This window comes from Benincasa hispida, chromosome 10 (assembly GCF_027475165.1).
Source record: "Benincasa hispida cultivar pf3 chromosome 10, pf3_genome.v1.1, whole genome shotgun sequence".
NCBI lineage: Eukaryota > Viridiplantae > Streptophyta > Magnoliopsida > Cucurbitales > Cucurbitaceae > Benincasa > Benincasa hispida.
The window spans coordinates 44,418,868-44,431,818 of record NC_143487.1 but is presented as its reverse complement, the minus strand read 5'-3'; the positions used below and the strand labels follow the sequence as shown (position 1 = coordinate 44,431,818).

The 12,951-nt window shown below is 34.7% G+C and overlaps 2 protein-coding genes across 4 annotated transcripts in view; both read left to right on the top strand.

Moving 5' to 3' along the window:
• Positions 1 to 1,899, top strand: part of LOC120087880 (uncharacterized) — a 33,834-nt gene extending 31,935 nt beyond the window's left edge. For all 3 annotated transcript variants that reach the window (XM_039044882.2, XM_039044880.2, XM_039044881.2), the window contains exon 21: positions 1,648 to 1,899. In XM_039044882.2, coding sequence (XP_038900810.1) covers positions 1,648 to 1,698 — 51 coding nt within the window. In that variant the 3' untranslated portion in view covers positions 1,699 to 1,899. The remainder of the gene's footprint in view (positions 1 to 1,647) is intronic.
• A 1,444-nt stretch (positions 1,900 to 3,343) lies between these two features.
• LOC120087578 (eukaryotic translation initiation factor 6-2) lies at positions 3,344 to 6,449 on the top strand. The gene is made up of 7 exons (XM_039044394.2): positions 3,344 to 3,596; positions 3,681 to 3,777; positions 3,909 to 3,994; positions 4,137 to 4,181; positions 5,156 to 5,286; positions 5,703 to 5,813; positions 5,927 to 6,449. The coding sequence occupies exons 1-7, from the start codon at positions 3,587 to 3,589 to the stop codon at positions 6,182 to 6,184; spliced, it is 738 nt and encodes a 245-aa protein (XP_038900322.1). The 5' UTR covers positions 3,344 to 3,586; the 3' UTR covers positions 6,185 to 6,449.
• Positions 6,450 to 12,951: the final 6,502 nt, after the last annotated feature.

Genomic DNA, 12,951 nt, shown 5'->3' with positions numbered 1-12,951 from the left:
TATGGATGAAAAGAATTTCTATTTCTTGGTATTTTTTCCAAACTGTTGGGTGCTTTCTACTTAAAAAAAATTGCTTATTTATTTTCTCCATTAATTCACTGAGCCTGAAGTTAATCCTTCCTTGAGAGATTGCTAGCCATATATTGCCAGAGGAAAAAATTGAGCTAGAAGATTGGGATGGTGAGAAGTCAGTCTACTGGAGAGGGTTGGGGCAACAAAAATTTGAAGGGTCGTCTAACATAAACCTGATTTTGTATAATTTGTATCGGTTACTGCTTGTGACTGATAATGTAGCAGAAAAGTTAGATTTCAAGATTCTGGGTTTATGTGACTTCAGTGTTGAGCTTATGTAGCTAGCAATATTGGAAAGCTCAGTCTAGGATAAACCAACTCACTAAATATAGGCTGGCTGGTCCTTTCACAATTTCACATTATACAAATGCTTCTATCCCTTGGAGAAATGATGGCACCCTTATGAACATAGTAAAATTGTGGTCCCAAGGACATGCTCATAAAGTTTGTGGTTGTAATGCCTCAAAGCCCAAGATTCGAATCAGGATCTGGAATCCGGATTCAGTACCTAATGGTCCTGGCATTCTACTGCAACACTATCTACTTTTCTTAAAATGCTTCTAAGAGTGAAGACTATCGGCACAAACCAACATGGGTTCTTTCTGCATGCTTTGTTTTCACTCACATATTTTCTAGGAAAATTTCCAATAAGTCATCCAACGTAGAATAGCTCCAAGCTAAGCATGTTCAATTTTGGAGTTCTTACGATCGAGCCACTGAAAAAGAATATGCTCTTTGTTAGTATAGGTAGTAGTTTTCAATTCTTTTAAGTCTTTTATTAGTCATACTTTCATGTGCTAGATCCCATCACATTCGTACATGATCTTAGTTCGTTCATGTACCCCTCTCCTAAACTTAGGTATTACAGTGATGCTGCAAAACTATATGTCCTTTTGATAGATGACTGATGTGAGGCAGGACTGTTCTTACCCAGGAAAGTCGGTGTGTTTGTGCTACCTTTGATTACAAGTATAGATTGTAGAGAACTTATTGGCCCTACTTATGTCCTCCAAGAAGATATGGAGTGGGATCTTTGTAGTCTGAATTCCTTTGCTATGAGAGCTTTATTTCATTTTTTATTAGCGCAACAACGATAAAACGGTTAGGATTTACTCGAGGTTGATCATTCTTAGGGAGCTGTGAGAAGAGAGAACTACATTGAGAGTCTTAAAGGAAGGGAAATGACGAGGATATTAGGGATATTTCTTTTCTTTTGTAATTATATTTAGGGATATTATCCAATCAACTGACATCACCGTGCCCTGCACTAGGAGTTTTCAGTTTACCACTAATGTAATTTTAGTCTGCTTAATCTCCATAAACAAGATCGGAATATCAGTTTGTTGCCAATGTAGTTTAGTCAGGCTTTAATCATAATGGCCTTAGAGTAATTTAAGTTACCAAGCTTGGGAGTATGGAATTTCCTTGATTACTCTGAACTGAGGTACTAGCATTGCAAAATGGCAACAATGTATTTTCCCAAGCTTAATTTTTATGCTGCTTTGTTTTGAGCAACGTTATCCTTGTGTTCGCCTTTATCTTGCGAATTTGATTAAGTTCTACTGTGCTTTGCAGGCTAGCGAGAGAAGAAAAGGAAGAAAGCGAGTTTTGTTCTTTCACAAGTAAAGAATTGTGATTTCAAAGTTTTCCATTGGCGTTTTTCTTTTCTTTCTCTATTTTGTGTCAGCTATGTTGAATTAGTTTTTCTTTTTTATATTCATGAGAATGTATATGGGTAAAATGAGCGTATATGGCTTGGAATGAAATAGGGTCTTCCTCTTGTTTTGGCTACTTTAAATCTTCAAATTCACGTTTCGTTTAGCTTCAGTTATTTATGCTCTGAATAATTTATCATGTTTTGAAGAGTTCTTAGTGCAGCCCTTAACGGGGTTCTAAATTTATCAAAAGAAAGAAATCGTTAGCGAAACAATTTAAATATATTGATTTATTTTTAGCTTTCACATATGAGAGAGGATTCAAACTTTTATGATTTTTTGGTTTGAGGATATAATTTGTTTGTTTTGGCTCTTGTAATGTTAGTACTGTTCATATTTTGAGCTAGGGGGGGACGACAATATCTTGTAAACTATTTATTTACTTAATAACATTTTTTTTTTAATCTTGGTTGACATGTTGACAAGTTTAAATGACATTCTGATTATATCGTTGATCTGAGGTATTAAAAAAAATTGGTGCAATATAACAAATATCACTAATTTGGACTTAATATTAATAATAAAAAGTTTAACCTGTTTGCTGATTTAAATATTTTTTAAGTTCGGCTATAATATTTTAAAGTAGTTCGGCTAAAATTACACATATTAGGTGAATTAACAAGAAATGTGGAATTTCTGGAAGTAAATCTACAAATAAAATTGTTTAATTGGATCTAAAGATATATATGACGAGAACATGTATATTTTGAAATGAGAACAATAATATTAATAAATAAGTAAAGTTAAACCCAAGAGTATTTTGACATGAGGTTTAACCAAATTATAGTGATCGACTTGAAAAAGTCATTTGGTTTTGTATTTTCAAATATTAGAAGGAATTTTGTTTTTATTAATTTTGATTAAAATACTTTTCAAGTTTTTAGGTTTTGGGTCTTGACCTTAGGTTTCTTTTAATCTTTCAGTTTTGAATTTTGTTTCAATTTGGTCCTCATGTTATTTATATTTTTAAAATTGATTATTTGTTAAATGCTCACTTTCAGTTGTATGTCAATTAATTAATTTACAATAATTTTGAAGTGAATTTCTAAAATTAATTGGGCAGTTTTCAAATATAGTAAAATCAACCAATTAATTCACAAATAGAGTAAAATGTTTGTTTATCATCAATAGACAATGATATTTTGTTTTATTTAAAATTATTTCTTGCACTTTTATCATTTAAAACAATTATTTGAATTAATTTTAATAGTAATAAAAAAATAGTGAAACTTAACCAAGTGTGTGTATATATATAAATTAAATTAATTAATAAACATTAACACTATAAAATAAAAGTGAGGCTTAAGTGAAAAATCAAGTTAAAAAAACGTAAATCTTGAATCTTAGAGACCAAGTTGAAATAAAAGTTAAATTTCAAGGATAAAACTATTACATAGTAAAATTTAAGGACTAAATTGAAATCAAACTCAAAACCTAAAAGATCGGTAGCATTTAAAAAATCTAGAATCAAATATAGAAATAAAATTGTCAAAAAAGATATATATTCTTTTGGAAAAAAAAAATAAAACAAAAGTGGACTGTGAAAAGAATTACTTGATCCGAAAGAAACAGCAAAACGGTGTCGTTGTTGAAGTCCACCGAACCAATTTCAAGTGGCCAACTTGGGCTCGTTTCTGCCGTGGTGCCCACTCAAATTTGCATTATATCAATAATAATAATCATAATAGAAAAATTAAGGGTTCCAAAGAACAATTGAGGATTCAAACTTCGGCGGTTGCATTGCAAACTGCAATCGCAAGGGACTTCTTCGAGTCTTCAAGGTTTATCCTCTGCTAATCATGGCGACCAGTGAGTTTCCTGTTTTTTCTGTTTTCTTCCTCGCCCACTTTTATTATATGCCTTTTTAAGCATATTCTTTGTATGCTTCTTTAGGGCTTATGTTTGAGAATTCATGTGAAATTGGGGTTTTCTCCAAGCTCACTAATGCTTACTGCTTGGTTGCAATTGGTGGCTCTGAGAATTTCTACAGGTTTTTTCTTTTTCCTTTTCCTGTTTACTGACTGTGTTCCTCTGGAATCAATTTTTCACAAATTTTAATTTTAATTTTTTTTTTTTTTTTTTTTTTTTTTTTTTTTTTTTTTTTTTTTTTTTTATGTTTAGTACCTTTGAAACTGAATTAGGTGGTGTCATTCCGGTTGTTAAAGCATCTATTGATGGCACTCGCATTATTGGTCGTCTATGTGCTGGTTTGTAAAACTCACTTGCATTTTCTTTTTCATTATTTGCTTCATCTTTTAAGAGAAGGGTACCCATCAATGATGTGAGGCCCAAACTTCTTTATGTTCATGTTTCGATAACATTGTTTATTGTTTTTATTTCATACTGTAGGAAACAAAAATGGGCTTCTTGTACCACACACCACTACTGACCAAGGCAAGCTTCTTTTCTATCTTGCCATATCACACTTTTAATTTAATAGTTGGGGTATATAACTGCAGCACCACATCTATTTGAATAACTTGGAGTATTGAATCGGAGGCTAATGGAATTAAAAACAATATGCCTTAAAATTTTGACTAGATTAGATGGTCATTTGATCTATTTTTTTGTACTCGTGATGTCTGACGCTACCCATTTACACAATACAATTGTAAATGGTTACCACCTTTGCCACCTTGATCAAGAGTCTCGGATTATTGTCATTTATGATTGCATTGTGAGTTTGAATTATTAAATTCTGTATCTCTATTTTATGGTGTTGATGAAGCCTAAACATTTCTTAGGTAATCCTAGCTGTTACTACCAAATTGATAAGCTTGTCAACTTTTTTAGATCAACACATTGGTTGTTCTGTTTTCCACTACTTCCTTTTATGTAATCTCATGACCAATTGGTGAAGTGTGTTTTTTTTTTCTTTTTTTTTTTTTGTAATCCATTGGATAGATTCTCCTCTTTTGTAATTTTTATCTCATCAATGAAATGTTACTATTTCCTATTATAAAAAAAAATAATCTTAGAAGTATTAATATCTTGGTGGGCAGACTGGCAGTAATGATGAGAAATATGCATGTATTTTTTTTTTTTTTTTTTTTTTTTTTTTTTAATGAAAAAGGATGAGAAATTCATTACACAAATGTTTATGAAGTTTATGAATATATCAACTACATCACTGTGCAATAATCAATTCATGTCCTGCACATGATGCCTGAAACTTTAAGCATTTCCATTATTAAACGTGTGTTTATACAAGTTCCTTTAGTGAGGACGCATCATGAAAATAAAGTTTGTACTCTGTTCCGATTTGCATGAAATTCTTCTAGATGTTCTTTAGTTTATGTTATTTGGTGATGATGTGTATGGCCAAATTATTTAGTTGACATTATGTTCCTATTTTTTATGTTTTGAAGAACTCCAGCACTTGAGGAATAGCCTACCTGACCAAGTTGTTGTTCAACGTATACAAGAGAGACTGTCTGCTCTGGGGAATACAATTGCTTGTAATGATCATGTTGCTCTCACACATACTGATCTTGATCGGGTATTTTTTTTCACTTATCCTTCCTACTTCACATTATGTTTCTAATGTCACTTTCTGCATCACCATCAGATTGTTTAGCTTGCAATCTCTTGAACAGTGTTCTCTCATTTCAATCTGGACATTTCATATCTCTTTAATATCCTGGTTTCTAGAAAATGTTCATGAAAGAGCTCGTCCCTGCCTCAAACGCAATAACTTCTTTTGAGCAGTGTAGGTAATTTATGAACTGAGTGTCAATGTTGAACACACATCCAAATAAAGACAAGACATGGTACATAATATGGACTCTATTGCTTTGAGTCTTCTTATAAAATGTATTCTTTCAAATTATACTTTTGGAACTTGAGACTGCTTTAGTTATGTCATCCATTCCTCCTTTTCTTCTAAAAGAATCAAGTTCTTCTCTCATTGATCAGGAAACTGAAGAGCTTATTGCTGATGTTCTTGGAGTAGAGGTCTTTAGGCAGACAGTAGCGGGCAATGTTCTGGTGGGAAGCTACTGTAGCTTCACAAATAGGGGTGGCTTGGTAATATTCACCTTCCCGGCTCCTCAACCAAGTCTAGTCTCCATATTTGAACTTACCTTTAACTTCATGTAAAACAATTCCCTCAAAGTTGGAATTATGCAAATATTTGGCAGGTTCATCCACACACATCTGTTGAAGATTTGGACGAGCTGTCAACCCTTCTTCAGGTCCCTTTAGTTGCTGGAACCGTGAATCGTGGAAGTGAAGTGATTGCTGCTGGATTGACAGCAAATGACTGGACTGCATTTTGTGGTTCGGATACCACTGCCACTGAGTTATCAGTCATCGAGAGCGTTTTCAAATTGAGAGAGGCTCAACCAAGTTCCATTGTTGAAGAAATGAGGAAGTCGTTAATAGACAGTTATGTGTGAGGAGTCTCTTCTACTACACCTAAGATCTTGAAAGCAATTAATTGTCATTACTCTTGTGTTCTTTTCCTTCTATTATATTTAACAACTTGGTGAGTATGAAATTCGACCAAGCAATTAGTGTTTTGGTTAAAATTTATACCCGTATTTGCTATTATAAATCTGTTCTATATTTGTAATGATCAAACAAAATATTAAGGCTACCTACTACTCGAGTAACCGAAAGGCGAGGAACAGGAAATATTATTCATAAGAAAATGTTGAATTACATTGTCCGATCTCTTTCTTTATTTGTTGTGCCATAAGACCTAATGAAAATGTCAGATCGATAAGCTTACTATTTACTCTTCTAAGTGAACCGTAAGAATTAAACTTCCTGTTTTAGAGTATTTTCCTCTCTCTATCTCTCTTTGTATTCCCCTCTCCTATTTATGAAAAGAATTTAGTAGGCAGCAAAGTTATGTTGCTCAATCAACTAGTATCACAATATGAATTTTACCTATTCATGTATTTTTGGTTCAACTTGTTCATGTTCTTACATTGAAAATAAATGACCGATTCCTTTTAAGTATTGATTTAAACTTAAACAATGTAATTTCGCTCGCGCACCGACTTAAGTAAAACCTAATTCATAATTGGAGAACTACTTAACAAACAATCTATAATTAGTAGAACAATATTTTGAACCATACGTTTGTTTCTTAAAATAAATAATATAATAATAATAATGTTTCCATCTCTATTGGCACTGGCGGAGAAACCATGTCAACATCTCTTTATGACAATAAAATTCAAGCTCTGTAGAAATAAATGTCTTTGCACTATGAGTCCACTCTTAAAGGTGTTAAGCATGGAATACAATCAGAAAACAAACAAAGTTTCTAAGTTAATATTTAAACTAACATATAAAAATGATTTGTTTTTTTTTAAAAAATGTTTTTTTTTCTTTAGTCAATCTAAATAGGTTGGTTTTTATTTCAATAAATAATTTAGGCTTTTCAAAACACTTTAAAAATGACTTTTCAATAAGTAATTTAATCTTTTGTCAATTTTGTGTATTATGAACTACCAAAAGGAAAGAGATGATTGTTTGCCAAAGCCCCACCTTGCAATTATATTTCTTGGCGATAACCTCGACCCGTAACTCATAATTAATGCCCATCAATTCAATGGCCCACCTTGCAATTTGTAACTTCAATTATTACTGTGAAGTATCTTGACAACCAAATTACTTGTCAGTGATTCATCTTATGTTCCCTTGTAGAACAATGATACAAAACCAGAATAGATATCAATCACTATAAAGTTCAGATAGAAACAGGCCAAAAAAAACAAAAGAGAAGTTGACAAAGGCTTTTGAAGATTCAAAAAAGGAGGAGCAAAGTTATGTGTGTACAATTGGGGAATACACTGGGAAAATTCAAAGAAATTGATGTGTAAGCATTATAGAGATAGAAAAGCATATGGGATTTTAAAGCTTTATTTGATCACATAGGTTGACGCTGGCAAAGATTTGAAGAAGTCAAACAAAGCCACTGCTTTAGCAAAGCATATGGAGCAGTGAATAATTTTTGAAAGATAAAAAACACTTCAGGGGCGTTTGAAAGATTGAGAGAGTTAGAAAAGCCCCACCCGGTGTTTGTTTGGCTGATTAAAAGAAAACGGTGAGTTTAATAACCCATCATTTACTCTCCAACATTTCGACTCGTTTTCATCATGCATTTTCATTACTCTCCCCTTTACTCACTTGTTTCTCTCTCTCTTCTCATCTTCTCCCTTCTTTTGCCGTTCGGTTCGTCTTCTTTCATCTCATCTCTTATTTTTTCCTCTGGCTTGTATGAGTTGTATTCTCCTGATTTCATTCTATATTTGCATTTTCTTGTTGAACTTTGCGTTTCTCTTCTTCGATTTTCTTTGTATGACTATCTTTTTGTAGATCTAGTAGATATGAACGGTGACGTTTGTCCTGCCTCGCTGGGGCATCATTGCGAAATAGAAGTCTTTTTCACTTAGGGTACTTGGAAACTATTTTGCTAAAACTAAAATTGGTGTTAAAATGTGGTATTGCATAGACTTATTAAGTTTGTTCTGTTTTTAGCAACGTTAATATGGCCACCGCTACATTAGCTCTACTTAGTGCCAATAAACTGACTAGTGAGAGTTATGCTAGTTGGAAACATACAATCACAAAAATTTTGATCATCGATGATCTCATGTTCAACCTTATGGAGGAGTGTTCTCCTATTCCACCTCCTAACGCCGCTCGAAATGTTCTTGAGGCCTATGAGCGTTAGACACGGGCGAATGAGAAGGCCCGAGCCTATATCTTGGCCAGTCTTAACAACATTTTAGCCAAGAAGCATGAGCCTATGGTTTCAACGCGTGAGATTATAGAGTCCTTGCGAGGAATGTTTGGACAACTGTCTGGATAGCTTAAGCACGAGGCCCTTCAATGCATCTTCAACTCCAAAATGGAGGAAGGCACCTATGTTCATGAACACGTGCTTAACATGATGGTCCACTTCAATGTGGTGGAGATGAATGGGTCTCGGATCGATGAGGGCAGCCAGATTAGCATTAACCTGCATTCGTTGTCGGATAGCTTCCTGCACTTTGTTAGCAATGTGATTCTTAATAAAGTCGACTATACCCTTACAACTCTCCTCAACGAGTTGTAGACTTTCCAATCCTTGCTAAAAAGTAATTAAAAGAGAGGAGGTGAGATAAATGTTGCTTCATCTTCAAAGACGTTCCATAGAGGTTCAACCTCAGGAACAAAGTCTGCACCTTCTACTTCTAACACTACTAAGTGGAAGAAGAAGATAGGTGGTAAGGGGAAGGGGAAGGGGAAGGGGAAGGGTAGGTGTCTGGCGTCAGTTGACAAGGGAAAGTGTTTCCACTGCAACCAGGACGAGCACTGGGAGAGGAATTGTCCTCACTGGTTGAAGGAGAATAAGGCGGCCAATATGATTTACTAGTTTTGGAAACTTGTTTAGTGGAGAATGATGATTCTGCCTGGATTATTGACTCCGGCGCCACTAATCATGTTTGTTTTTCTTTTCAGGGGATTAGATCCTAGCGGCAGCTAGAGGTTGGTTAAATAATGTTTATGTAGTTCCTGAGTTGAAAAGGAACTTAATTTCTGTAAAATGTTTGATACAGTGTAAATATACTCTTAATTTTCAATTGAATAAAGTGTTTATTCATAAAGATGGAGTTGAGATCTGTTCAGCATATCTGGAAAATAACTTATATGTGTTAAGTGAAGGAACCCTTAAACAAGAGTATCCATGAGCGAAAGCGGATCTTTCCGATTTCATTGTGACATAATTACCACACATACATTCTAACAAATAGATATGCATTATAACACTAATTACAGGCATGCTTTAACAGATAATATACAAAAGACTGAGAGAAACGTACCAGTTGAATACTTTCTTCAATCAAACTCAGTCCAACGAAAGTGAACTCCTCTACGCTTCTTATCGTCCAACAAACAGTTGCCTACCAGTACCACAGTCGTCTACACAATCGGCATCGCACGAATTAACAGCAGCTGGGGGCGACACCACCACTCGAAGCCCTTGGTATTCTCGGAGTGAGAATCCAAAGGATGGACTTTGATGGAATTGGTAGAGGGAAGGAGGAAAAGCGATCGCGTAGAACGTACAAGCAAGTGAGAGAAGAGTATCGTATAGTCGGGTGCTTGACGTTTAGAAAAAGGTATAAGATCGTGTAGGTTTTGCTAAGCGATCATTTAGCAAAAGGTAAGTGATCGTTTAGGTCTGCTCAGCGCACTAAGCGATCATTTAGAAAAGGTAAGTGATCGTTTAGAAATCCCGGGCGATCGTTTAGTGCGGGTGTGCCATCGTTTAGGACGATGGGCGCTATCGCATAGGCCCTCAACACTAAGCGATCGTATAAATTCACACCGTGAGTGATTTTCTTGCATTCTTTTTCATGTATCAAAAATGAAAACAATTTTCATTTTATTCTTCAGTTACAAGAACTGAATTTGATCTTCTCACTTTCGCACGATTCCGGAGAAATACTCGGCCAATTATCTCATAACCGCCTAATTAATTAAATAATGAATATAATCATATTATATTCTTAACCTATAGTTTAATATCATATATCTACTATAGTATTTTCTCCTCTATTTGATATAAAACATATTTATATCCAATTTCCTCCAAAGTAATGTATCTCATACATTTAGTCAATTATATCATATATAATTAACCAGTTCAATTATATCATATATAATCGAACTCCCTCTTGTCAATTTAAACATTTGAAACTGATCCAAAATCTGATTCTCAACTTTATCCAAGCTACCAAGGGGACTTTATGGACCTATGGCTCGAAGCTTCAACGGTACGTGAATAGCTGACTAAATTCTTTAGCCACGAGATCCACCATTTGTTAACTGCCAGACATTCCACTAAAGACCGACAACTGAACTGTTCTTACCACATATATATTTTTGTGTCCATCGGATATAACCAATCATGAGTACGATGACCTTCACAGATGCTCGTAAGTACAGCTGGGCCAATTTACCGTTTTTCTCCTGTAGTTACATCTCACTTCTTAAGTACCGCTAATACCTCTAATGAATAATACAACATAGTCCAACTATGTGTGAATATCTCTTGGGCCAAGAGAAGGTGTGTGGCGCAACATCGTTCAAGCCCTGGAATCAGCCCTTAAGGGAGCTATCTATCTACTTGCCCCTACTTTGGGAAAGGAATGAATTCCATCTTGTGTAGCTGAGTTCCCAACTCTCAAATCAGACGAAACCCCAAAGTGGTAGGTTGGAGTCGGCGAACTGGCCACTCGCATCCATACAAATTAAAGGACCGCCCTCAATGGCAAGAGTTCCCAACTCATTCAGGATTGAGGTCATGTTACTTATGTCATCCTAGTTAAGTGAAGTCTCTATCATGAACGATGTTATATAACGAGACATTAACACTTCGTGGTCAGGTCTTGTACTAAGACGCCAACGCTCGCATGCCCCCTATACGAATGATCAGGATCAGACCATTTGTGACAAGTTACAACACTTATAACTATTCCACAAAGCGGGCCACATCCATAGCATTACCGGGATAAGGTTTCCCTCCTATATCCATATACTACTAACCAGTTTGGTTATCGCTTAAGACATGATTCACTTGTATGTCACCACATACATGCTTAAGTTACATAAAGATAACCAGGGATTTTAGGTTTATTGGTTGTGGTAAAGCAAATAAAACATTCAACTAAGCAAAATCAAGAAGTGAAGTAAAATATCATATATTATACATCACAAGTGTTCGTACAAACTGTTTACAAACTATAGGACACGAGACTTTAGGGCATTAACCCCAACACTACAGTCGTTAGCAACGAGTTCCCTCCATAACATAGAGATGTTTAAAATTGTCGTAATTGCCAGTTATCAATTATATTTGCCCTATTATTTTTTCTCTTGCTAATATCTTCTTCTTCTTCGTGTATGTACTATTTATTTTGATCATTATATGTGTTTATTCTTCGTCTCTTATGAAGGAAATCAAACCAGAGAATTTTCATGAGCAGCGGAAAGATCGTTCCAAATTCCATTCAGATTGAACACAAATAATTACAGTCTCAAACAGAAACTAACAGGTTATGCAACCATAGAAATTACAACATGCTATACGATGATACAAGGGATAGAGGATGTATATTTTTGAAGAACCATTCTTCAAGAATCCCTCGCTCAGAATACAATGCGTCCACAGTAACACTCGAACGTAACGAACAGAAACACCAACAGCACGAACAACGAACACAGCTAACAGCTCCTCGAACCCAATCGAGTCCAACTCGATTCACGAACTGAGTAAGGATACCACCACAATGGTTACCTCGGTGTGAGAATCCAGGAGTTGTGGGTTCTGTATGATCTTGGCTTAAGGAAGAGACTGGAGGTCTACAATCGAGTAAACGATCGAGCAAGTGGGAGATAAAAAACTAGTCTATCGCATAGACGATGTGCTCGATCGTTTAGTAAACTGAAGCCTATTGCATAGACTTTGCTACTTGATCATGTAGTTATTATTAGCTGAGTGACTATCGTATAGTCAACTCTACACGATCGTTTAGTCTTTGTCAACACTATCGCTTAGTGAAACTCTTTCACTTGATAGCTTGTCTCCGTGAGAACTTTCTGAATGAAGCAACTCTCAAATTTAGGAAAATAATTTTCCTTTTATCTCACAGTTACCATAAAACTTCCAATAACCTCCCATTCAATCAATTATTAGAGAAAAATAAATTAATTATCATATAATTAATATATTATAAGTAAATATGATAACCAACTTATCATATTATATTTATAACCTATAGTTTTAATATTTCTTCTCATGGAACATATAGACTATAGTTCTTTTTCTATTTTATGGTACTTAATGTAAATTATATTTACATTAATTCCTCCACTTAATGTATCTCATACATTACACCAATTATATCACATATAATTGAATTTCCTCTTGTTAATTTGAATGTTTCAAACTAACCCCAAAATCTTATTCTCAACTTGAACTCATTAAGCTACCAAGGGGACCTTATGAACCTGTAGCTTAAAACTCCAACGGTACGTGAATAACTGACTAAACTCTTTAGTCACGAGATCCACCATTCGTTAACTGTCGAGCACTCCACTAAAGACCGACAGCTGCACTTTTCTCACTACAGATATATTTCTGTGTCCATATTAACGAATC